This window comes from Mercenaria mercenaria, chromosome 14 (assembly GCF_021730395.1).
Source record: "Mercenaria mercenaria strain notata chromosome 14, MADL_Memer_1, whole genome shotgun sequence".
In the NCBI taxonomy this organism is placed as follows: Eukaryota; Metazoa; Mollusca; class Bivalvia; order Venerida; family Veneridae; genus Mercenaria; species Mercenaria mercenaria.
The window spans coordinates 10,419,265-10,446,701 of NC_069374.1; the positions used below are offsets into that span (position 1 = coordinate 10,419,265).

The window sequence follows — 27,437 nt, forward strand, 5'->3', positions numbered from 1 at the left end:
TATGTCTATATATTTTGCTATTAATAACTGAACCGTTTCCAACATCTGTAACAATAGTATTACACTATATTTCTTTATTTTAGATGAACACTTATTTTCGTCTTAGAGGATTCCAAAACTTACTTTTGCGCAAGCGCATTGGGCCATTTTAGACTGGCTCATCGTAATTTGCGCTAGAAAGTGAAATCTAGTAGATGAGTCTAAATCATCTTAGTTTGAAAGCCAACACTATGGAGATGTCATGGTAGACCTCTCCAATAAGATAATAGGGTTATTATAACAGTAGCTCGATCTGGGATGCTGTATTCGGCTCGAGTTCGGATATCTCGCGAGACGCGCAAGCACCGGGTGATCCGACCTTACAAAATACACGAGAGCCAAATACAAATTCCCAGATTCAGCCCCTTGTTATAATGACCCTTTTATTGTATACCTCTACAGTACCATTTTGTTTGTGCAGTTTAAAAGATCTGTCTTTTTAAATCTCATAGTCATATGTTTAATTATAAATATCAAGATGATTTTTAGTGCTTAACATTTATTATTTGGATTTGTTAACAGTATCATAATTTTGTTCTAGTCGTTTTAATAGTTTCATATATTTACTATTCGAATCAAACTATATCATGTAGCTTGAATAACTTCATTTTAGTTTAATTTCATTCTACTGCGTATATCTTATAATTATACTACGTTTTCTTATACTTTTTTCATATCTGTGACATGTCATATGTTATCATGTAAAGCGCCCTTGAACGTGTATTTTTATATTAAAAAGGCGCTATATAAATATGGTATAATAATGATAATAATAATAATAATAATAATAATAATAATGCGCGCTCTTTATAGAACTGTACCAGGTCACGCATATTAACGAAAGTAGTCCGGCAGCATACAATACAAAATTGTACAATACGGAATTTAAAGGTACAACACGTTTTTTTTCTGCCTGTTCATATTTAACGGTGAAATACAAGCCAATTTTTTTACAGAATTTATATAGGTACATAATAAAAGAAGATATCCGGGAACAGACAGACAGCCGGGCGGACTGACGGTCGGAGGGATGGGCAGAAATATGACCTCCGTCAAAAATGTTATTTAAACTGTAAACAATTGATTTCCAGTGTTAGTAAAACAAACACATCAAAATGAAAGCTATTTACTTTCTCTGGGTCGAAAAGAATTTCTATAATCAGTTGGAGCATTTTTAAACGAGAAAATATAATGCCGAATCAAGTATGATCATTTGTTATACACGTAGGTGTAATTCTTCTGTAATTGTCACAGTGGCTTTGAGAAGAAGTATTACGCTTTTCACACAGTTATTATTATTATTATTATTACTATTATTATTATTATTATTATTATTATTATTATTATTATGTATTAATAGGTTAATACAGTGTAACATTTTTAACTAATAGAATTCCATTATAATTTTAAAAATACAAAAACTGAATAAGCCATGAAAATGTGTGGGTGAGAGAAGCCGCATTTCTTCATTTCGGCAAAGAGCTATAAAATGAATGGACATGCAATGGCCGGCATGCCATGACTCGATTGTTTTATTAATGCCGTTACTGTGACAATGTAAATTTCAAATAGTAATAAAATTAGAAAGAGATTACATAGTGATAATATTAGTTGCACACACCTTTACTATTTCATGTATTATGTTTATTATGATTATGTAACCCGTATTGATTAGCTCTAACGTCATTTGTTTGGATTACAGGTACCCGATTTGTCATAACTCGATAAGCCGGGATACAATCCTGTATAATATATTACCGTCGTGTGGTCAGTCCAAAACTGGATATTTTTCACAAAGTGAAATAGAAGATTGGATATTTTACCAGAAGTGTAGGTGAGACATTTTCATCGGTTATAAAATATACATTGATTTATGATATACATTTTGTTTTAAATTAAGTTTCATATCTTGAAATTCTTTGTCGCTCCTTTCGTTGAGATAACACTGTGTAATATGTTGGCGTTATCATTCGGGTCAGCAAAATGTCGATGTATAAATTAAACAGTAAAACATGACAGTTGAAACTGTAATGGTTGGAATAACGGTAAATATAGGCGGATGGATATAGGAGAGGGGAAAACAGATCCTTAAAATTGGTGCGTCTTTTAGCCTTCTTACTTTACAGTTTTACGTAAACGGCGGTCTACATTTGCCTTGAACTTTATGAATATGTTTTTCTTTGACGTATAGATATAAATACATATAAATTCTCATTTGATTTCATTATTTTACGTAGCAGGTGCTAGTACCCTATCCTTTGCCAAGGAAGTAAACTATCTATACATAAGTTTATACGCTTGCCTATTGCATAAAGTTTTCCCCGAAATTAGATTTTTGGGCTCATTTTCTCTTTCACCCATTGAAAAGAAAAGTAAAGAATTACAAGACAAGAAAAACAACAACAAAGGCGCCATTGTAAGCAAATTGGTATCCTTCTGTATGTTTATAAATGTTGAGGTGATTTTATAATTCTTTTATAATTCTGCCTATTTATTTATAGCAGGACTACATATATGCAATTATTACAAAACAGTGTCGATTTACCCGACTCCGAATACGTTGCAACACCATTCTACACGACATAAGCGCATTAAACAATCAAAACTCAAAAGTAATAATATTTCGAAACTAAGACGGACATAATCTTTATATGTACATCAGGAACTAAGCATATTTACTTTGTTTTGTACATAAAATCGAAATCGGGATTGAACCAGTTTCTTAGAGTTCATCGTCACAGTGTAAATATTCACAAGCCCGCGGGAATGTTTCGACAAGATATATTTAATATTTAATATTTCAACAATACACAAAATATTCTCGTGAAATATTTATAGGTAATACAAATGATTTACAATATGTACAGTCCGCAGCTAATCGAATTCCAATGAAATTATACAGTTGCGAAGGCGGAATTACAACGCTGGATTGACCACGATTATTTACGTACGTCAACGTCACGTCGTCATGAGATAAACTTACCCTGCTAAATTTCTATAATGAACTTGACCATCAAACCAAATATAAAAGCTAGTACGGCGACAATTCAATTTGGACACTTCCATATACTCTAAAGGGGGTGCTTAGTAAAAAATACTGACTGAATTGCGAACATTGCAGATCTTGAACACACTGCACGGATGTGATGTGCAGGCTGATCAAAATCTACACTGGATGCAAAGGCAGAATCAGTCTTGTCCAGTATGATAAAGGTTAAAGAAGATAATAAGATACCGACTAGCATTTTTTAAATTACATGGTAGTGTTGGACCCCTTGGCTTGCACTGCAACATGCACGTGCTTTTCATACCAGAATGGAAACTACTAATCCGTTATTTATCATCAATCAACTCGAAGAATTTAATTAAAATTGGTGCAAAATGCCCATTTCTACGATTTTACAACGCTTTTTTGGCCGTTTCTTACTAGTGGACTTTTGAATTTCGTGATCCGACAAAACAAACAAAAACTGGTTTAATTTAATCGGTTTAATCTCTTGGACATAACGCGTATTGATTTATTAAGATGACCAGAGGCAAATAACTTGTCAATGTATTGAAAATGAATTGGGTTAAAACTGGATATATAGGATTACACCAACAAAAGTACAATAGATACAGAATTACGTTAAAGCTTTCGTAATATTAACGCTTCAGCTCGCCGAACCCCTTTGGCGGACCAGTTCAACAATGGTCATTGATATAAGATAATTTTACAATCGTTGATTTTACACAACTGAACTATAATATATATTTCTCTGTTTCTAATTTATTTTAAAATATAGAAATGACGCATCACAAAAATAATCAATACATTAGAAGTATGTATTACTTACGAATTCATTTGCAAGTTCTAGACAATATACAGTCAACAGAGTTCTGTAATAAAGATTCATTGGTTTTGTACATATTGACAGTACATTTTGCGCCTAAACGCACACTGTTAAATTTTCAAAATGATTTTTGAAAGGAAAATGTCAGTTGTTATGAATTTATGTTAGCTATAGAATATGTTAACAATATTGATTGGCTACGTAAATAAAAGATACAATTTCGCTTCTTTAATATTTATATTTTTTAATTCCTGGCTCATTTCTTTCTATGGTATTTGAACAAGTCGGCTAGGAACTAGACATGCAATATTCACGGGGGAGGAACTGTTACACGAGACTTGGTTGTGGAGGATATCATGTTACAGATTTAGGATGCTTCTGTTACAGTATTCCTGGATAACGTTACAGCATTCGGAGGATAATAATAGCTGTCGGTATTTTGTTTGCCAAAGATGTGGTAAGGATTTATCTCTTTTTCCAAAAATAAAAATTGTTTTTCTAGATCAGTGATATGCACGTCTGTTGAGACATGGCTTAACCTGCGAAACACAGTATATTGATGTCAATCAAGCGTTTTATGAAAAAATTCGAAATTTTGATAGAAAAATATCTAAAAGAAACTGATTAAAAGATATTCCAACCGTATTTCATGCAAATTTGCATTGATTAAAACCCTCTTCAGGCATGGACTTATAAAACGAGGTAGAAAAATTACTGTTGATCTAATATTTCGTGGTTTTATAGAATGTTGCAGTTTAGCCGGATATGTTACAGTTGTGGGGTGCTGCTTTTGAATGTGTTACAGATTTAGGATGATACTTTTTCCTTCTTCAGGATTCTGTAGTTAGATGTAAATACTGCTAAACAACATTTATTTTGTCATTTGAGGCAGTCAGACAATGTACTAGAGTGGCGTTGCTGTAACGATGTTTAAAAACACAGGAAAGTCCACCTAACGGGAGAAGATGTCGGTTGTGATATGTCAAGAATCACATATGATGAACAGTTGATGATACAATTTATGCAGAGCAAATCTCCCATGCCTTTTTCATGCAAATTGACCGATCGTTTGAACAATCTCTAAATACATCGGTTGTTAAATGTTTTTCCATAATGTTACCTCTAAATAAATCACCAAAGATATCGCGGAGCGAAATCAAAAAATGTTTTAAGTGTGTATTTATTTATATTCACATAGATTAGTTACTTTCGTTCAAATCTAAAAAGAGAGTGAGTTACTATGTTTATAAGGTAACTCCTAATTTTTTAACAACCCGAATTTAATGTGCTCGTGCTCGCGTTACGCAATGCCTACAGTCCTGAGACATGCCTTCTAATGGCACACAGTCCTGAAAAGCCCTTGCCACCATCTTACACACAAAGACAAAGACGCATATACTTTTAGATGAAAATCCTGAAACATTATCCATTTTAACTATAAACTGCGTATAAAATCCTCTGTTAAATGATTTAGGCTCCTAACTGTGACCAAACAGATTCAATGCTTCAGATAAGCCTATTTGGTTGTGCATGCTTGCCAAATCTTCATTGCGCAGATGCATATCTGCTTGTAGGCAGCTACGCGCCTGCAGGTAGACTATGATTCGATGGTTGTTCCAACAGTAAACACGTATACATGTTTAACAAAAAAGAATCTTTTGTTCTTTGAAATGAAGTTTTTATTGCACATGTGCGAGTTGTCGTGAGAAAAGCCAATTAATTTCTTAAGTTCTCCATTACCGATTCCGAGAGGATATTTTCTTTTAAGCTTATTAGTAATTGAAATCGTTGATAAAGACACGCATTGCCAAGCTCTTCTGAAGCTAGGACACATCGTTTGCTAGCTTAATACATGTAGCATAAACAGGTACTATTTATGAAAGAACAGCTTATTAAAGTGCAAACGACGAGTCAATGCGAATTGGTGATTATGGTATCATATACATTAGATATAGAACACTAGCTTTCCATTGAAAATGTTTAAATATCATTTTATTATATATAAAAAATTCTGTTTATGCGCCAGGTGTAGGCTGCATTTTCAGTGCTCTCAAATATTGATAGTTTTCTGACATTTATACTTTGTTCAGAATTCTGAAAATTGGATATATTGGATATCATCTAGTCGTGGTTGGAATGTTGTAAATTTAAGGTGAATCATAATTGCGATTTTGAAGTTATTTTGATTTTTAAAAAAAATCATTATTGCAATTAAATTGCCAAACTTTCATATATCAGCATAGCCTGCAGCAATAATGTGTTTCAGTGAGCGAATGTCACCGAGGATTATTTATAAAAGATCAGAGTTGCACAATATTGGACAATTACCAAGTGCACAAAAGAGACCTAATCCCATGATTATCAAAAGATTGAAAGAGTTTCGATTAATTCAATATAGAGGGACTCGAGGTGGGAAAAACCAGATTAGACGAGCATGGGACACTAACAATGGGGTAAATAATAACAACTTGATACGAATAAAACCTAAAAAACTGTACATTAGTTCAGGGGCAGAAAAACATCAAAATTTGCTCCGTCAATACACGATCAGTGAAAAATAAAACACTCTCCATATGTGACTTCATCCTTACAAATGAATTCGACATTTGTGCCATAACTGAAACATGGCTCGGTAGCTCTGTTGACAAAGCGTGCATCGGCGAACTCGTGCCCGACTGTTACAAAATGAAACATGTCCTCGTAGTGGTAGGCGCGGCGGGGGCGTAGCAATTATTCACAAGAGAGCCATACAAGTGAACATTGTCACATCAAGCAAAGACAACGAATTTCCCAATTTGAGTATATGGATTGCAATGTAGTTACAGGCGGACACTCCATAGGCCTACGGCTTGCCATTATATACCGGCCACCCCCTTCCAAAGAAAACGGTTTTAAACACAAATATTTTCCGGGAGCAAGAATGGCCCAATTTCTTAACTAAATATGCTACAATTGACAAGACCACCCATCATTGTAGGGGACCTTAACTTCCATCTTGATTACCGGAAAATAGTGACACAAAAAAGTTTACAAGCAGTCTAGATGCATGTGGCATGCGTCAACATGTACAGGAACCAACACATGTAGCTGGGCATACGTTGGATGTAGTGATAACCAGAGATAATGATGTCACGGTTTCAAATATCGAGGTCATAGATCCTGGACTCTCTGATTCAAATGGAAAGATGTCACGTGATCATTTTGCTGTGATATTTGACGCTAAAGCTTCCAAACCACCCCCAGTACGAAAAACTGTGTCGTACAGGAAATTACAATCGACATTGACTCATTCCGAGAAGATATACGAAAAATAGATTTCTTTAACACACAATGCACTCCATCTGATACTGATATCGATGAATTTGTGGAGGAATATTCAAATCAGTTAATTTCTATAGTAGACAAACACGCCCCTTTGACTACCAAAACTATTGTGTTAAGACCTTCATGTCCTGTGGTATCCCGAGCAACTCCACAAAGCAAACATCAGAAACGAAAATTAGAACGGAAATGGCGTGAAAGTAAGCTCACAATCGATCACCAAATTTACCGAACACAGTGTGCTGAAGTGAATAAGATGCTAAAACCAAAGCCGTGTTGAATACTATACAGGCAAAATTGACTCATGTGGCTAGTGATCTAAGAGTTTATCAAAGATTACCAAAAATCTTCTTGGCGATACAATCAGGTGATTTTACATCACAATCATCTCCACAGCATCTCGCACAAGATTTCGTGACTTCTTTATTGGAAAGATCGAAACATCAGAAACGATATAGCATCGCAAACACAATCTGTATCTGATTTAGATGACATAGAAACTGAATACACAGGTGTCAATTATGTAGGGGTTTACTCAAGCCTCAGAAGACGAAGTGAAATCAATTATCAAAAAGTCAGCGAACAAATCATGCGAACTAGATCCTATCCCAACATGGTTATTAAAAGAATGTCTTGACGAACTAACACCAGTGATAACAACATTATGAATGCACTCTAGATGCTGCGTATGTGCCCAAAGCGTTCAAACATTCGCGATAAAGACCTCTTCTAAAAAAGCCAAGCCTAGATTCTAATGTCCTAAAAAACTATAGACCTGTGTCAAACTTGCCGTTTTTTGTCTAAAATCTTAGAAAAAGTGGTAGATGTTCGAATTGAAAATCATCTGAGAAACAACGAACTTCATGAAGTTAATCAATCTGCTTATAAAAAATTCCACTCAACCGAAACCGCCCTATTAAAAGTTCAAAATGACATTCTTCAATCGTTGGATAAGAACAATGTGACTGTTCTTGTGATGCTTGATCTCTCTGCAGCATTTTGACACTATTGACCACGGGACGTTGATTCATCGCCTTGAACGTCACTTTGGTGTTACAGGCAAGCCACTCGCATGGATGATGTCATACCTTAGTGACCGCTACCAGACCGTATGCATAGATGGCGAGCTATCTCAACCAGTGCTAATGAAGTACAGTGTACCCCAAGGGTCTGTCCTGGGCCAAAGTAACTACACAATGTACACAAAACAGTCGGAGCTATCTGCAGAAAGCAGGGACTGAACAATCATTTCTGTGCGGACGATTCGCAGTTATATCAATCCTTCAAACCAATAAAAAATTTGTCTATTGAGGAGACCATTCATCGCGTTGAAAGTTGTTTAAAGGATATAGTAAGTTGGATGAATACTAACATGTTGAAACTCAATGCTGAAAAACAGAATTAATCATATTTTCATCTGAAACACAAGACACAATCTGTTTCAAACATATCTGTGAAAGTGGTCGGCTCTGAAATCAAACAATCAGGCAGTGTCAGGAACCTCGGTGCTTCCTGGATTCGAACATGAGGATGGAGCACATGTGAATAGTGTGTGTAGGAATTCCTATGCACAGTTGCGGCAAATTAGTCACATCAGACATATATATAACGCAAACGCAACCAAATCTCTAATCAACTCTCTTGTTACATCACGTTTGGAATTATTGCAACTCTCTTCTATATGAATCCAAAACGGTCAATGAACAAATGCAATATGTCCAAAACACGGCAGCTAGAATCGTAACCAGAACATCCAGATACGACCATATAACGCCTGTTCTGCGTGAACTCCAGCTTCCTGTGCAATGTAGGGTAGAATACAAAATTTTAAACACATACATAAAAGGCACTCAAAGATCAATCACCAGCTTATGTAGCGAACATGCTAGAAATATATACACCATCAGAAATCTGAGATCGCAGAATAATGCATTAAAACTAGTGGTGCCCAAATGTCGAACATACGATTTGGTGACAGGAGCTTTCAGACAGCTGCTGCGAGGTTATGGAATGCCCTCCCATCTGGCATAAGAGAGTGCAAGACCGTGCAAGTTTCAAAAAAGCGCTAAAGACGCATTATTTCATAAAATTTCCCTTGGCAACAAACATCTCACGTATTACCTGATTATAATGTAGGTACTTTGCCGGCCAATTAATTACTTTAATTAAGACTCCAGTGTGACAGAATAATGTTGGCGGTGTTTTTTTTCTGTGGGATGTATCATGGATGTCTCCGGACCGTTTAGGTAGGGATTGACCCAATCATCCGGGGTCGGTTTGCATGCTGTGATGCATTTCGCAGACATCATACTGTTTAATTCTGTCTGTTCAAATGTAAGATATCTTCTGTTCTATTCTGCTCTGACCTGTTGATAGGTCAGTTAATGTTTTATGATATTGTATTTTTGTTTCATGTTTTGATCTGCCTACCTTCCAATTTAAAATGCTTGGTGTCTTATTACCGTAATGTAATTTTAATTTCTTCTATAATAGTTCAATTTCCATTTTTTATTGAACATTATATAAATGTTTTTATGTAAAGCACTTTTGAACGTATTTTTATATGAAAAGAGTGCTATATAAATGTGGTATATAATAATAATAATATAGCTGTTGAATCAGATTTAGAATTTCGAAATTAGAAAAAAATGCACTTGGTATAATATATTTGTTACATCTTACAAAATATCCCGCATAATTCATGGTATCTAAATTTTATTTGCTATCCTGGTATTGTATATTGTCAAAATGTATTCCAAAGAGTATCATCCTAAATCTGTAACACATCCAGAAGAAGCACCCCACAACTGTAACATTCTATAAAGCCACGAAAAATTAGACCCACATTGGTTTTTCAACCTCGTATTATAACTGTATGCCTAAAGAGGGTCTTTATCGCTGCAAATGAGCATAAAATATGGTTGAAACATATTTTAATCAACTTCTTTTAGATAATTTTCTATCTAAATTTCGGATTTTGTCATTAAACGCTTGATAGACATCAATATACTGTGTTTCACGTGTAAAACCATGTCTCAGCAGACGTACATACCATTGATCTAGAGAAACAATTTTTACTTTTGCAAAAAAGAGATAAATATTTACTATTTTTTTAGCAAACAAAACACCGACAGTGATTTTTATCCTCCGAATGCTGTAACGTTATCCAGGAATACTGTAACAGTAGCATCCTAAATCTGTAACATGATATCCTCCACAACCGAGTCTCGTGTAACAGTTCCTCCCCCGTGATATTTGAGTAAACATTACTTCTGTTGTAATTAACAATCAACTATGGTGACTCTACAGAGCCATATCTTCTACGTGTGATCACTATTTTTATGTCATGACTTCTATTTGTCACTTTTCATGTGTTTTGTGATCTATTTTCACTGTAGTTTGTATTTTAAATGAGGTATTTTCGCTTTTTCGTCTTCTCTCTGCCTCATGCAGTTTTAGCTGTTTCACGTGGCGTCATTCTGCTGTCTCAGTAATTTCGTCTTATATCTATTCGGCTTTATTTCCTTTCGTGTGGCGTGTGTCTATGTTTTTGATTTCGCGTCGAGTTCACTCGTATTTATGTTACATATACGTGGCATTGTCAGTCATTCGCAACGAAATATTTTTTATATGAAATGGCACGAATTTACCACCATAGTCAACACTCCAAAATAGCATCAAGATTAGAAATATTATTTGCTGTCTCGTGTTTATGATTCGAGATAAGGTATTATTGATCTGTGCGTTGTAACCGGTCTTATCGTACAAAAAGGTGCATTTTCAAATGTTTAAGTTAATATTGAGCTCATGATTTGTTTGTATATTAGTTTACTGATAGTCGCCACCGGTAACCCAAGTGGGTTATTCCTCTAGAAGACTGTTAGTAACGTTAGTAGGAGGATAGTGTAAGATACAGAAGACGTTCTAATTCCAGAAGCTTGCATGGTTCTTTAGCGTGTCAGGTGTAAAGCACCCATACACGGGACTCCTATCCCAAAGTTGATTATTATTATTATTATTATATTATATCTGGTATAATATTAATAATAATAATAATAATAATAATAATAATAATAATTGATAATTTTTAGTTGGAGGAGCGGGGGCTCGAACTCAGTATAAAGATAAATGTGGGTGAACTATGTTTCAAGAGAATCGTTCCGAACTATTCTGCTATTCCACGAACAAAGAGTGAATGTAATATTTCCGTCCAAAAAATAAGAATAAAAATAAGTCAAAAAGAATAAGGAAACGTCATTTTTTGAGAGCTAAAGCCTGTGGAAAAATGCATTGTAAAAAATTATACTTCGGAGAGGACAATAAAGCTAGACGCAACTAACATTTCTGTGGAACAGGCCCCTGAAGCCGCTAATTTCTATACAGAAAATGCAGGCTCCAAGATACTGGCCCGGCCCCTTTGTGTGTATCGTAAATGTATAATGAACCGCTATTCACCGTAACAACATGCAGGTTCACTACCGTCGTGTTTGATTCTGTTTCATTATCTATAATTATGAATTATGACTAGCTCTTACCATATTGCTATTCTGATCAATTCATTCGTTAGCTCGTATATTCTATCTAGAGCTGGTGAGTAATGAGATAATGTACAATTCAAATGCATGTGACAGCTCTTCAGTTTGATAGAAAATATCTACGATTAAATAAACAATTTTGACGTCATAGAAAAGCTAAGGATGATTTAAGCTCGACTATTCGAAGAATAGAAAGAACTATTGACCTCATCTATTTTTAGCTCGACTATTCGAAGAATAGTCTAGCTATTCTACTCACCCTGGCGTCGGCGTCGGCGTCTGCGTCGGCGTCGGCGTCACACCTTGGTTAAGTTTTTGCATGCAAGTACATACAGCCATCAATTAAAGGCATATAGCTTTGAAACTTATTTTTTCTTTTTCTAGGTCAATTACCAACCTCTCTGGGTCAAGTCCCATAACTCTGACATGTATTTTGAGCAAATTATGGCCCTTTTTGGACTTAGAAAATTTTGGTTAAAGTTTTACATGCAAGTTACTATCTCCAAAACTAATGCAGATATTGATTTGAAACTTCACATGTGTCTTCGGGGTTATAAAACTAGTTGATAGCAGCAAGTCCCATAACTCTGACTTTCATTTTGGCCAAATTATGCCCCCTTTTGGACTTAGAAAATTCTGGTTGAAGTTTTGCGTGCAAGTACATACAGTTATTTCTAAAAGGCATATAGATTTGAAACTTTTTTTTTCTTTTTCTAGATCAATTACCAACCTCACTGGGTCAAGTCCCATAACTCTGACATGTTTTTTGAGCAAATTATGCCCCCTTTTAGACTTAGAAAATTTTGGTTGAAGTTTTACATGCAAGTAATTATCTCCAAAACTAATGCAGATATTGATTTGAAACTTCACATGTGTCTTCGGGGTTATAAATCTAGTTGATAGCAGCAAGTCCCATAACTCTGACCTTCATTTTGGCCAAATTATGCCCCCTTTTGGACTTAGAAAATTCTGGTTAAAGTTTTGCGTGCAAGTACATACAGCTTTTTCTAAAAGGCATATAGACTTGAAACTTATTTTTTCTTTTTCTAGATCAATTACCAACCTCACTGGGTCAAGTCCCATAACTCTGACATGTTTTTTTGAGCAAATTATGCCCCCTTTTAGACTTAGAAAATTTTGGTTAAAGTTTTACATGCAAGTTATTATCTCCAAAACTAATGCAGATATTGATTTGAAACTTCACATGTGTCTTCGGGGTTATAAAACTAGTTGATAGCAGCAAGTCCGATAACTCTGACCTTCATTTTGGCCAAATTATGTCACCTTTTGGACTTAGCAAATTTTGGTTAAAGTTTTGTGTGCAAGTTCATACAGCTATTACTGAAAGGCATATAGATTTGAAACTTATTTTTTCTTTTTCTAGATCAATTACTAACCTCACTGGATCAAGTATCATAACTCTGGCATGTATTTTGGGCAAATTATGCCCCCTTTTGGACTTTGAAAATTCTGGTTAAAGTTTTACATGCAAGTTTCTATCTTCAAAACTAATGCAGATATTGAATTGAAACTTCACATGTGCCTTCGGGGTTATAAAACTAGTTGATAGCAGCAAGTCCCATAACTGATATGCATTTTGGTCAAATTATTCCCCCTTTTGAACTTAAAACTCTTTTGATATTTAACCTTTTTGGGTAATATTTTCCTGCTTCTGGGACAATATTTCGAATAGTCGAGCTTGGCTGTCTTACGGACAGCTCTTGTTAATTTGGTGAAGTCTTTTTGATGTATCTCAGTAACCACTTGTGGGAATGACGCTTGTTAACTGTGATGATCTAACGCGCGCTGTACATGCTTCATATCAATGCTCATTTTTTTTGTAAAGGTATGCCCCTTTTTTGATTAAGCATTTTTGGTAAAGTTTTTGTATGTAAGCCATTGTCTCAGTAACCGTTGAGGAAATGCACCTTGTTCTCTATTTTATTCTAACATGCACCACATAAAAATGTTTTTCTATTTTATTTTTTCTTACAAAAATACCCCTTACTTGACTGACCATGAGCTTTTATGTTGGTGTGATTTGGTATGTTATTAAGCGCCATAAAAGTTCTATGATTTAAAACTGTTGCCTTTCTTGTAGTTTATTATTTGCTGACAAATCTTTGAATAGTCTAAATAGTCGTACGTACTTTTGCCCTCCGACAGGTCTGGTTATATCAATCAATTACATTTCTTACTGCCCGCATTGTAAATTTCACTTGGGCCATTCCTTACAAAAGCAATACTCATTAGAGAGGTCGAGTTCTTCCAGCTGAGAACGACATCTTGTAAATGGCAAACAGTGAGTCGTTTGTTCAACTAAGATGCTTGCCTCTGTCTAAAAAAAATCTCGGATGGACATCTAAGTCTTCCTCCGTCGTTAAAGATGAAAAGCCACTGTACATAACAATTTCAAAACACATAGTAATTCTTTGGTTATTTTTTTCTTCAGACTTTAAAGGAGAATGTTGCGTCCGGCTAAAATGAAACTATCACGGACGGGATCTCATATGTGCGAGAACATGTCACGTTGGCTGCAGACGATCGGTTCAGCGTTCCTGCACGTGCTTACAATTTGTCTTCTATGTTTCTGCATCTATTTCGTTAACATGGTATTTGGGACGACGAACGACCAGAGCCACCTGCATCCTGTTGAATCCTATGGATACCTTGTTTCCATCATGTTATATATTCTCAGATCTATACCATACTTGTCAATTCCATTCGGCCTCACAAATATTTTAGGTAAGTTTGAAAAAAGGAGTAGTAAGGTGTCAGTTTTTTGTTCTCTTGTTTAGTTGGCAATGAATTTAACACTGATTTACCGAGTTCACTGAAATAAGTATAAAACTGAAATACTGTGTCTGGGGTCGCTTTAGATAAAAGTAGAATAGCGCCGTGTAAATTTTCAAAATAAAACCCCGACGCTTCACAAACAACTGAACTGTAGGGAACAAGCTCCTAAAAGTGGCAGTGATCTCAGATCAAGACTGATTAAATTATGTAGCAAATTAGATCCAGTATATGACGTACTTCAGTGGGGCTATAATTATTGTGTGTGTGTTTTTTGTCCACCTTTTCCGTAACAGAATATTTTAACGAATAAATGTTTTATTTTGCAAGACCCAGATATAAACTAAACATTTTTGAAGAAAACTATTTATCTTTCAAATTTAAAACATCTGTAAGAATGTCAGTGTTACGGCCAAAATAAGATGTATTTTTACGTTGTAAAAATCGAGCAAAATCACCATAATTATGAAACCTATTTATGTCTTTTAGGAATTTTTATAAAATGTTTAATTGCAGTGAAACGTTTTTGAATTAAGTCTGACTAAGATGTGCGGATAATTTTTAACAATTCGTTCTCAAATAATGATTATATATATATACTAAAAAGTAAAGGTGTTTTGGAAATTTAAAAGTTTCTATCACCAACCTAAAAGTTATTTGATATTACAATCTCATTTGTATTGTTTTACGAAGAAACTTCCTTGTTACGGAAAAGGTGGATTAAACAGTAATGTGAAACTCAAGTTGCCATTTGCAATGGCTGTAGGGGTACTCCTAATCTGTTCTTGATTTAATCCTTACTCGTATTCTAAATTGCCCATTTGAGCCGCGTCATGTGAAAACCAACATAGTGCGACCAGCATGGATACAGACTAGCCTGTGCATCCGCGCAGTCTTGTAAGGAAGCATGCTGTCCGCTTTCAAAGCCTATTGCATTTAGAGAAACCGTTAGCGAACAGCATGGATCCTGACCAGACTGCGCGGATGCGCAGGCTGGTCCGGATCCATGCTGATCGCAAATGCAATATGTTGGTTTTCTCGTGGCGTGGCCAATTTATTGTACTGACAGAAGTATGTGAAGGTATGGTATTTGTACTTAAACTTGTCAATATAAATACTTGTAAAACTTAATCTGTGTATTATAGCATAATTGTATGTTCATGGCAGCTTTCGCTAAATCGCAAATAAGGATATTTGAATAGCAAAATCTCATCTGTCATATACAATATTTATTTGGTATATCACAAGTACATTAACAGTTTTGTTTGGAAACTATTTAAAGTCTGTCACTTAAACAGATACGGTTGAAGTTATCAACAGTTTCATAAATTTCAATATAATGTTCCACCACTAGCCAATGTTTAATTATGTTACTTCGGACGTAAAGGGAAAAATGTGCACTGCCCTGGACCAAAACCTGCCCTGGAAGTTTGTTTTAACATGTTTATACTAGTGAATTAAGTATCTTAAAGAAGTGATAATTTCTCATGTATATTTGTTGAATCTGTTATTTTTTAATGTTTCCTTTTATGGCACTGAACGTAAAAGATCATGTGCATCATTGAAAATAATGCTTTTCTAACCACGTTATAGTAACTACTTGGATAGCTTATATATCTATCTTTATGACGAATATTTTATGGGACTTCAAAAAGCATGGGGAAACCTCTAGAACTATAGTTCGCACTTTCATTCAAAACGCTATAATGATTCTCTCTGTATGGACTGTAAACACCAGTGTAGGCTATAAAAAACACTGGCTCTGAAAACACGAAATATCCAGCAGTAATAGAACGAAGTTGTTTCCGTCAAACTGTTCCGCCGTTTTATTGACACATGCTATTGCGTGTTAGGTTTATCTGGAACTTTTCAGATCGAAAGAGACTTCATTTGTTATAAACAAGTGGCTATATCAAATTTAAGTCAAAGAATAGATTTTAAAACTGAAAAATTGATATACATTGTATCTAAATACACCAGTCAGTTGTTGCTCTCTCCTTTTGTATTACGTTTCCAAATAATTGATTTGCCCAACAGAACAGTATCTTTTATCAATTTATGGTTTTAACTACATGTTCTAGAATTTAGCATTTAGTTAGATTGTGCAAGGAGACTGAGTCGTAAATGTGATTTAATCTTTACCCTGCTTGCTAACTTTCCAAAATGGACTGGTACGTATTTCATTCAAGTTTGGTAGTACCATTTGTTATTTGAAAGGGTATTCAATGAAAATTTACAGACTGAATAGCGAACAGTGCAGACCTTGATCAGACTTCACGAATGTACAGGCTGATCTGAGTCTGCGCTGGTCGCAAAGGCAGAATCACTTGCTGCCAGCAGGCTAAACAAAAGCTGAAATCACAGATTAAATGTGTGGGATATGACCGATAAGTCTGAAGTGCAAGATCATAGATGAAAATTGTAAAACAGTCCTTTTCATTCAACTTTGCAACCTCGCCGCAGTTTTCAGCATCTTGGTCTTCTCCATCGAACTCCGGTAAAATTACTAGTGTTTCAACATACCTGTGTAGTGTGGGGTAAATAACATTAAATCTTTACTTTAAACAATACGTTGTTTGTACAGTATAATCAGTTTTCACTTTTGTTGACATAAATACTTTACAAGGTTGATAACATTTAACTTGGTGGAGGAGCGTTTTGACAAGGGGACACAGTTGATGGGCGCGTGGGGTAGGAGAGAGGATCTCGGGGGACACAGTTGATGGGGGCGCGGGGTCGGGGAGGGGATCTCCTGGTTGGGTACGGTGGACTTCGCAGGTAAAACTTGATATTTCCGACGTCGCATCCTGTTTCCTTGACTGTTTACAATATTGCTTGTAATCAGTTTTACTTTTTTTAACCTATAAATCTATATTTAACAAATTGATCAAGGCCTCCGAGTGGTTTATCGTCTGATTTACCACGGTTCAGAGTTCAGTTGCGTAGGAATTGAACCACGAGGGCGTGAGCCCGAGTGGTTAAATACTGAAGCATCAGAGCGATGAAACGTGGTAAATTAGACGATAAATTACAAGAAGGTCTTGATTGTTTTCATTCTGACATGCTCATTGATAAATACTATGCTGGACTTCATTCACGCGAGTAGTAATGTATCGGACGTCATGCGGCAATTTGACGACATAATTGAAGTCATAATGCTCTCTTACCGGTCTGCGCGTCAACCGTTGTTTATCGCTGATTCTAACATGACTCGATTTGATTTCCAGTTAAACAAAGAAGGAAATCAAGCTCTGTATGTTCTGCGATAAACAACGGTTGACGCGCTGATCGGTAAGAGAGCATTATGACGTCAAATTGCCGCATGACGTCCGATACATTACTCCCCGGGTAAATGAAGTCCAGCATAAAATTTATTATAATATGTCAATGAGCATGTCAGAATGAAAAAAATCAAGACCTTCTTGTGATTTATTGTCTAATTTACCACGGTTCATCGTTCAGATACTTCAGTATTTAACCACTCGGGCTAACGCCGTCGTGGTTCAATTCCTACGCATCTGAACTCTGTACCATGATAAATTAGACGATAAACCACTCGAAGGCCTTGATTATTTGTTAAATATACAGAGCTTGATTTCCTTCTTTGTTTAACTTGAAATCAATACGAGCCATGTTAGAATAAACAATTTTCACGTAAAAATAGATTTAACTGCAACATGATGATATTAGACCGTCTGTGTAGAACGTTCGTCATTTATTGCCTATTCTGCCTTCTCAAGTTATGAAAGACTCACCACGACCTAGTGACCTACATTTTTCACTCACGAAAACTTCATGAAAATCATTCTTAAAATACAGGTAATATACAGCTATACTTTAGCTATAAGTTTTCAGGTGGACAGTTTATGCCTTTCCTGAATAAATGTGTTTTGACAACTTCCTCTGCAAAGTTATTCAGTCAATCTGTTTTCAACATAGTTTCAAAAATATAGGTAAATAACTATAATACAATGTAAAAACAAAACTTAATACACTGATTTCTGTACATATTGTTACAGTAATTAAATAAAATGTTAAGACATTACACACATCGTCTTCGCCTAAAATATGGCACTGTCAATTTTTAACTAGATACTTGTCATTTCTCATTTTCTTCAAATTATCATCACGGAAACACAAAAGAATACAGTTATTTTGTGGTGCCTCTTTAAAGGTAGTTCTTCTTACTGATTTATCTATCTTTCAAAATAATGTCAGCTAATCCTCTACAGTAAATCAGGAGTTTCTCCGAGTGTTTACGCTGTTTAATGTTTCGCACATATTTGAGCCGCGCCATGAGAAAACCAACATAGTGGCTTTAAGACCAGCATGGATCCAGACCAGCCTGCGCTTCCGCGCAGTCTGGTCAGGATCCATGCTGATCGCTAACAGTTTCTCCAATTCCTATAGGCTTTAAAAGCGAACAGCATGGATCCTGACCAGACTGCGCGGATGCGCAGGCAGGTCTGGATCCGTGCTGGTCGCATACCCACTATGCTGGTTTTCTCATGGCACGGCTCAAATTTAATTTAATAATGTCAGCTAATCCTCTACAGTAAATCAGGAGTTTCTCCCAGTGTTTACGCTGTTTAATGATTTGCACATATTTGAGCCGCGCCATGAGAAAACCAACATAGTGGCTTTGCGACCAGCATGGATCCAGACCAGCCTGCGCATCCGCGCAGTCTGGTCAGGATCCATGCTGTTCGCTAACAGTTTTTCCAATTCCTATAGGCTTTAAAAGCGAACAGCATGGATCCTGACCAGACTGCGGTTTGTTGGTTTTTTCATGGCGCGGCTCATTTCTAGATGTTCCAGTGATGTTATTTTGTGGAGAATAGCAACAACAAAGAATAAACATATAAAATAGATAAAAGCACGTATGACTTCCTTATACAAAGCGTTGTTTTTATCAGACTGGAGTAACCAAACTGCGTTAGATTTTTAAAAGCTGTCACTAAAATATCATTGTAACATCTATTCATGGAAATAAATTGATTTTCTATTCAGAAATTTATGTACATTTTGTATATTGTACTACAATCGCTGGCGGATAAATGACTGGTTGTACCAGTTATACTAACCCTTATCATGCTGGACAAGATTTATTCCGCCTTTGCGACCAGTGTAGATCATGATCAGCCTGCAAATATGTGCAGTCTGATCAAGATCTGCACTATTCGTTATTCAGTCAGTATATTTCTAGTAAGCACCCCTTTTAACTGGTATTGTCCAAATTGAAAGGTGGACAAGTTCATTATATAGTTTTATCAGGGTAAGAGCTAAAAACAAAGTTAAACAGTCTGTCTACCTATCTATTGACTGTGCCTGACATGTATATTGTCTCCTGTCAGTAGTCATCACGGAGATGTATGTCAGTCCTACAATTCGAACCTGTAGCAGCGTGATCTCTACTTACTGACAGGGCGGAAACGGGAGCCAAGTTAATAAATATTCTAACACGACCAGCAAATAACCTACATACATGTAGAGCAAAATCTATCTCGGGTTATTTTGCAATAAACCACTCGCGTGCAATGACGTCATCCGATCCAGGTGCGTAGCACGGTCGTAAAAAGTAGTTACCATCTTTTCTTACACTGTTGATACTAGTATGTCGTGTTAGAATAACCCGAGTTTTTCGTTCTTATAAATACAAAACAATATATCACTCAGGCGTACGGCTTTCGTGATATATTCTTACGCATAAGAACGAACAACTCGGGTTATTCTACGATAAACCACGTTTTGGAACTTATTATTTCTTAAACATACACATTGCACTGATGGTCTTCCGTACATGACTGCAATATAAAAATGCGTAGCATAAACTTTCACAAAAATAAGCTCAAATTTTGTTTTCATAATTTTCTTATAAATAGAGAACGATAACGAAAACATTATCGGAAAAATCGATTATGTGTTCATTGGTAATTAAGGGTTAATTAGGGTTTTTCTTTATCACGGTGGCGATACCCTGGGTATGCAGGGGTGCAAAATGGCGGCGGAATCTCTCGATTCAGGTAACATTTTTCATTACAACTGTCTTAATATTTAACCAATTTTAACGAAATAAGGACGAGTGCCCGCTCATAAGAATACTACATCGTCGGCTATAAAGTTTGGGCTCCTGAATTTCGTAGTTTTTGTGAAAACTGCAAGGGGCGCATTCTGATAGAAAAATGCAACTGCTATGTAGGGGGGGCATTTTTTATGAAAATGACTAAACCAACTATCCCCGTGTGTTTCGAAAAACGGCTTGTAGGGCGGAATTGGGCTTGACATGTTCCAAAGCTGTTGTAGAACTTTAGCAAGTGAAATCGCCAGTTTTCGGCAATTCCGGGTGATTGAAAGGAATGCTATGTGGGGAGGTGTTTTCATTATGTTATGTGGGGGTGCTTTTGACATGTGGGGGTGACTCAAGCAAAGAAGTATTTTTTTATAGTCTTTGACTCAAGGGGGCTGCTAGAGACACGCAATAATACGGACAAATAAAGCCAGCAAAAAAATTTTTTTACTGTTAAAGGCATATTATATATTATATTGTGATGATGTCCGTCCGTTCGTCTTTGCATGTTTGTTCTCATACGTCGTTAGCACTAGAAACTTCAAACTTGATGACGATACTGCTATGGCCTTTGGAGAGTGCATTTTCATACGTCACCTAGATATAAAGCTATAGGTGTCATAAGGGGCCTGGATCGATTATATTAAATTTGGCCATAACTTGTTCTAAATTAGTACTTGACCAATTTGGCTAATAATCAAATAACAACTTTGTTGACAAGATGTTCAATTATATTCTTTAATATTTGACCTTTACTTTTATTTGACTTTTCACCTTTACTTTTAAAAGTCGGAACATAGTCATTTTGCAACAAAAAGCGGCGTATAGATGCGTGATAGTATCATTTGACAAATTCTAGTGATTTATTGTAGTATTCCTTTAAACACATAGTGGCAGCGGACGAAAACACATATTACTTTTAGGCAGGTCAATACAACTACAAAATTACCAATAGTAAGTCATTTATTGTAATGTTACATACTCAATACTTTAATATTAAAAAGTTGTAATCACTTCACATTTTCAAATGAATGCAATTCTGTTTCAGTATAGCTATTATACGACAAAGATTGTCTTTATTTAAATGAAGAAAAAGTTTCACGGGCTCGTTTACCCCCGGTGCAAATGTCATGTGAGAATAGTACAATTTAATTTGAAATACAAATGCTGTTTCAGTAAGACTAACCCCGACGTATATTACTAAAAACACATTATATCTCCGTTGCCGCTGTTGGATTTTTTTTTGCGAATTTTGCGACTGGGGTTTTTATCAGTTGATCAGCTGCATCTCCAAACAACCAGGAACAGCGATGGTAACATTCATAAAAACTCTTTTAAAGAAAATTGGAAAAAAATATTAAAGGTGGCATTAGAAGTTGTACTGTACTGAAATATAGTCATGACAGTTGAAACTTAAAATATTCTATGGTTCAAGTGGTAAAGCAGTTGTCTAAATAACGATTTTAAACATTTTCGATATCACTATCCTTATTTTAAAAAGAAACTGCGCGTAAAGCATTAAAATTATTGTATAGAACCTTTCAGTTCTTTTTTTAAATTGCAAGACCGCGTTGGCCCGAATACATTTACTGCTAGTACATAGGGAAATAAATTGGCCGTTCGAACAATATGTTGAAGGGTCAAACTCTTTTCACATACATAGGCTAAATTTCAAATATACAACAATTCAGTTTGAAATATCATGCTACGATTTTGACTTTCACTATATATTTCTACTAACACATTCTTCTTCATTTTTTTTTCAAAGTTAAAACAGTTAATCAGAAAGTTAGATAAGGAACATTACTGCCACGGCACATCGTGAGCACCGAAAACAAAATAAAATATTTGGTGGGCATGGAGTACGCTAACTGGCTATAAGTTACGAGAAAACTAAGAAAAACAAGATGTGTTTTTGAAGCACCGTTGAAATATGAAGCTGGAAAAAGAGCTATGTGCTTGACGTGTAAATATGTCAGAACGAAGACCAAGGTCAAATGTTTATTTACCAATGTAATGGGCATGTACAATGAATGGGATGTGTGAATATGGAGGATTTCATAAAGAAATGAAAAAGTAATGGTAAAACTTAAGAAATTTGCTAAGTGTTTGGCCTCGAAAAGTTACCTTGAATGCCGAGTTCGTAGAAGCATGTATGAGTTTCAAATATATATATATATATAAAGAATGAATCATTCATTAGCATTAATTTGATAAATAGGAAAATGCCAAGTGTCTTGCCGTGAAAAGGTTATCTTGAAGGTCATGGTTTGCATGTCTATATATTAATGTAAAGGTAATATGACAAAGAGTAAAGTATTGTGAGTTTCAAAGACATCAATTAAGAAACAAATTATTTATTTGATACGTTTGGAGAGAGAGAGAGGAGAGAGAGAGAGAGAGAGAGCAACAAAGATACTGCCCCCGATTTAACGGATATGGCGATAAAAACACAGGGTATATTATCAAAAAACAAGTACGAATCTGAATGGACGGAGTTGAACAGTCTGTTCCCGAGATATGTACCCAAATGTGTCCGTAGAAGGCATTTATATGTGTACGTCACATCCACCTTCAAATGAAACATTCTTGAAAAGATTTTTCCACTGAGATAATTTCTAGCCATATTTAATAAAACTTCATATATCAAATGATCATATCACTGCGTGCCTCTAGCAGCCTAGCAACCAGTTAAGTCACCCCCAAAATGTCAAAAGCACCCCCACATAACATAATGAAAACACCTCCCCCACATAGCATTTCCTTTCAATCGCCCGGAATTGTTGAAAACTGGCGATTTCACTTGCTAAAGTTCTACAACAGCTTTGGAACTTGTCAAGCCCGGTTCCGCCCTACAAGCCGTTTTTCGAAACACACAGGGATAGTTGGTTTAATCATTTTCATAAAATGCCCCCCTACATAGCAGTTGCATTTTTTCCGTCAGAATACGCCGTTGCACTTTTCACAAAAACTACGAAACTCAGGAGCCCAAGCTTTATAGCCGAGGGTGTAGTATTCTTATGAGCGGGCACTCGTCCTTATTTCGTTAAAATTGGTTAAGTATTAAGACAGTAATAATGAAAAATGTTACCTGAATCGAGAGATTCCGCCGCCATTTTGCACCCCTGCATACCCAGGGTATCGCCACCGTGTTTATAGTCAATACGATTCAAAAGTAGTACAACTATTTTGTCACGGATAATGGCTTCACTACCCGATTCCCCGCCCGCTTAGCTCAGTAGGTAGAGCGTCGGTCTACGGATCGCGGGGTCGCAAGTTCGATCCTCAAGCGGGGCGTGTGTTCTCCGTGACTATTTGATAAACGACATGGTGTCCGAAATCATTATGTCCTCCACCTCTGATTCATGTGGGGAAGTTGGCAGTTACTTGCGGAGAACAGATTTGTACTGGTACAGAATCCAGGAACACTGGTTATGTTAACTGCCCGCCGTTACATAACTGAAATACTGTTGAAAAACGGCGTTGAACCCAAAACAAACAAACAAACAAAACTACCCGATTCCCCTTTTCTCAGTAATAACATTTAACATGTTATTGTTACAAATACCGTGCGAGAGTAGGACCTTATAGATCTAATAACATTTGCTCGTTTGTAACTTAGCATGTATATGTATGTTTGTGACAGTACCATCGCCTCCACCTTATATATGACATCAACCATTTTTTCGATTAAATTTTGAATTTTATATTTGCAGGTATTGTTACTATGAACACGTTTCCACCAGCACCAACACTACAAGACGTCAAGGCCAAAATCCCATTTATGTGTTTCCGGGTCGTGACCCGTGGACTGTACCCGGATCTAGTGAAGCGAAATGTAGAAAGAAATATTGAAACATGTTACAAAGTTGGACTAGACAATTTTAAATTTGAAGTAGTGACAGATAATGTATTAAATCTTCCCAAATCGGCATTAGTGCGGGAACTGGTAGTACCAAATGATTACGTTACTAAAAATAACTCACTTTTTAAAGCACGTGCTCTTCAGTACTGTTGTGAGCCGTCTGTGAACATTCTGTCAAACGATGACTGGGTAGTACATCTTGACGAAGAGACGTTATTGACAGAATCATCTACTATTGGGCTGGCTAATTTTGCTAGCCAAAAACACGGAGACGTAGGACAAGGTGTTATCTCTTACGCTAATGAAGAAATCGTAAATTGGTGGACGACCCTCGCTGACAGCGTACGTGTCTCTGTAGATATGGGTATGATGAGGTTCAGCTTTAAGAAACTCGGGTGCCCATTAATGGGGTTTAAAGGCTCGTACATCATAGCTAAAGAGTCTGTTGAGAAAGACGTTGGCTTTGACTTTGGTCCAAAGGGAAGTGTTGCGGAGGATGTAATGTTTGCTTTAGTTGCTTGGAGTAGAGGGTACAAATTTAACTTCGTTGAGGGAGAAATGTGGGAAAAGAGCCCATTTACACTCGGGGATTACATCAAGCAGAGAAAACGATGGTTTGTCGGACATATGTACACCCTTCTCAGTGAAGAAATACCGTTCAAATGTAAAATTGGCATGATTCCAACTGATTTGGGTTGGTTTCTGTTAGTTGGAAACATTTTAAATTTCCCAGCATCCTTCGCATTTCCAATTCCACTTCCACTTGTGTTGAACGTAATAGCTGGCAGCATGGGAGGACTTATCTTATTTTTATTCGTTTTTGGTTCAATTAAGTCATTTAGTTTAAGAAAATATGGACTTTTCAGGAAGACATTGTTAATTTTCGCCACCGTACCGGTTATACCACTGGCCGCGTGTTTAGATGCGGCAGCTTCCGTTTACGGGTTTTATACAAGAAATTCAGGTGGTTTTCACATCGTCAAAAAGGAAACCAGTCAACTCAGTCAGAAAAGTGAACCGGGAAAGACTGTTGACAATGTTGTGTAGGGTATTTATTGATGTACAGTTTTCTTTAACATACTGTTAATTGTACAAGTTGTTTGGGCATTTAGCGTGGAAGTTTCTCAAAGAAAAAGAACAGACGAACTTGTCCATTTCTTAAACGTGTTATGAACACAAAGGATCGTTAATTTAGTTTCGAGCTTTTATGAGGGTATGGTTGGCATTGTAAAAAAGCTTGCCTGTTATATCACATAAAGGCAAATATTTAAATATGCTATCATCAATTACAATCCAGATAGTGTAAGCAGGGTCAAACTAATTTCAAAGACCCCTTTAAATCAAGCGACTCTTGATGCTTCCCATGTTGAATAATTTCAATCAAACTGTCCTGTTTTACAAATGATAAATGATAATATAGTAGCCGAGGTCGTACTGGGAAAGGTCTTCTAAAATATTTTGTGAATTATCGACTGAAGCCAAGCTTCGCTAAGCGATGGAAATGAGATTGAGGCAAATCAATAAGAAGACTTTTTGGAAAAATAGAACGCGTCTCCCACTCGCTTAGCTCAATAGGGAGAGCGCAGATCTACGGATCGCGGGGTCGTGACTTCGAGCCCTGGGCGAGACGTATGTTCTCCGTGACGATTTGATAAAAGACATTGTGTCTGAAATCATTCGTTCTCCACCTCTGATTCATGCGGGGAAGTTGGCAGTTACTTGCGGAGAACATGTTTGTACTGGTACAGATCCATGGACACTGGTTAGGTTAATTGCCCGCCGTTACATAAATGAAATGCTGTTGAAAAACGGCGTCAAGCCTAAAACAAGCAAGCAAACAAAGAACGCGTCACCCGTAAAGTCCACTGCCCTCAACACATCATGTTTATATTATCTGTGAGATCATTGAAAGCATAGTACGCAGCAAGTCAAAATAATAGCAGACTCGATTGGTTAGAGGTAATGAAACATGCAACATCGCTCGTTACCCCCTCCACCCCTCTAGCTCCGGCTTAATTGGAACTCCATTATAATAGTAAAACCGAATTGACTCCATGAACCCAGCTTTTACTTTCCAACAAATGCGTTATTTTCAACACCCGGAATACCAGTGCACTGTAATCATGATCATAACGAAATACATTTGGTAAAATACATAGACCATGCAAATAGGAGTAAATGTTTTACAATACAAAATATAATTATACTTCCCAACAAATTAAACCTCCATCGAAAGTCTTTCCTACTTCTAAACAACTGTTTATTTATAAATTTATGATTCACGATCATTCTAGTACGTATTCCAAAATAAAAATTTAATTTGAACCGTGCCATGAGAAAACCAACATAGTGGGTATGCGACCAGCACGGATCCAGACCAGCCTGCGCATCCGCGCAGTCTGGTCAGGCTCCATGCTGTTCGCTTTTAAAGCCTATTGGAATTGGGGAAACTATTAGCGAACAGCATGGATCCGGACCAGACTGCGCGGATGCGCAGGCTCGTCTGGATCCATGCTGGTCGCAAAGCCACTATGTTGGTTTTCACATGGCACGGCTCATTTCAGGGATGTAACCTACACTTAAAACGAGTCTTAAAGCAGAACGTTCCAAGGGCCTGCCATTAAAATTCACATCATTGTTTGACAATCGTTGTATGTTATATTATTTAAATGCTCCAGTTCTCTATAAAGTTTTCATAGAAAGAAAAAAAAAAGAAAGAAAAAAAAAGAACAACAAAAAAACCCCAGCTTTCTTTCATCTTTTAACAGTATATGCTGATCTGGTCGTTACAATTCAAATTAGCATTTCTGACTGTGTATGTATGTTTTGTACCTCTATTCATGTTTTCTAACAATACCTCTTGACTTCTACATTGTTTGTTATATTTTCAAATGTACATGTATTTTTGTAATGTTTATTGCGGAGGATTACCCATTAAATGTATTTAAAATGTTAAATACAGCTTAAAATGTATATAGTTGCCA

General features: G+C 36.2%; 1 protein-coding gene across 4 annotated transcripts; it reads left to right on the plus strand.

The window, feature by feature from the left end:
* Nucleotides 1-1,477: 1,477 nt before the first annotated feature.
* Nucleotides 1,478-26,899, plus strand: LOC123526375 (beta-1,4-mannosyltransferase egh-like). 4 transcript variants are annotated; one of them, XM_045305502.2, is made up of 3 exons: nucleotides 1,478-1,873; nucleotides 14,181-14,473; nucleotides 24,305-26,899. In XM_045305502.2, exons 2-3 carry the CDS (start codon nucleotides 14,194-14,196, stop codon nucleotides 25,498-25,500), a joined length of 1,476 nt encoding a protein of 491 aa, XP_045161437.2. In that variant the 5' UTR covers nucleotides 1,478-1,873; nucleotides 14,181-14,193; the 3' UTR covers nucleotides 25,501-26,899. The 4 variants fall into 4 exon arrangements, with proteins under 4 accessions (XP_045161437.2, XP_045161439.2, XP_045161438.2 ...); XM_045305504.2 differs by having other exon boundaries at nucleotides 1,750-1,869; XM_045305503.2 differs by lacking the exon at nucleotides 1,478-1,873 and adding an exon at nucleotides 1,939-2,136.
* Nucleotides 26,900-27,437: the final 538 nt, after the last annotated feature.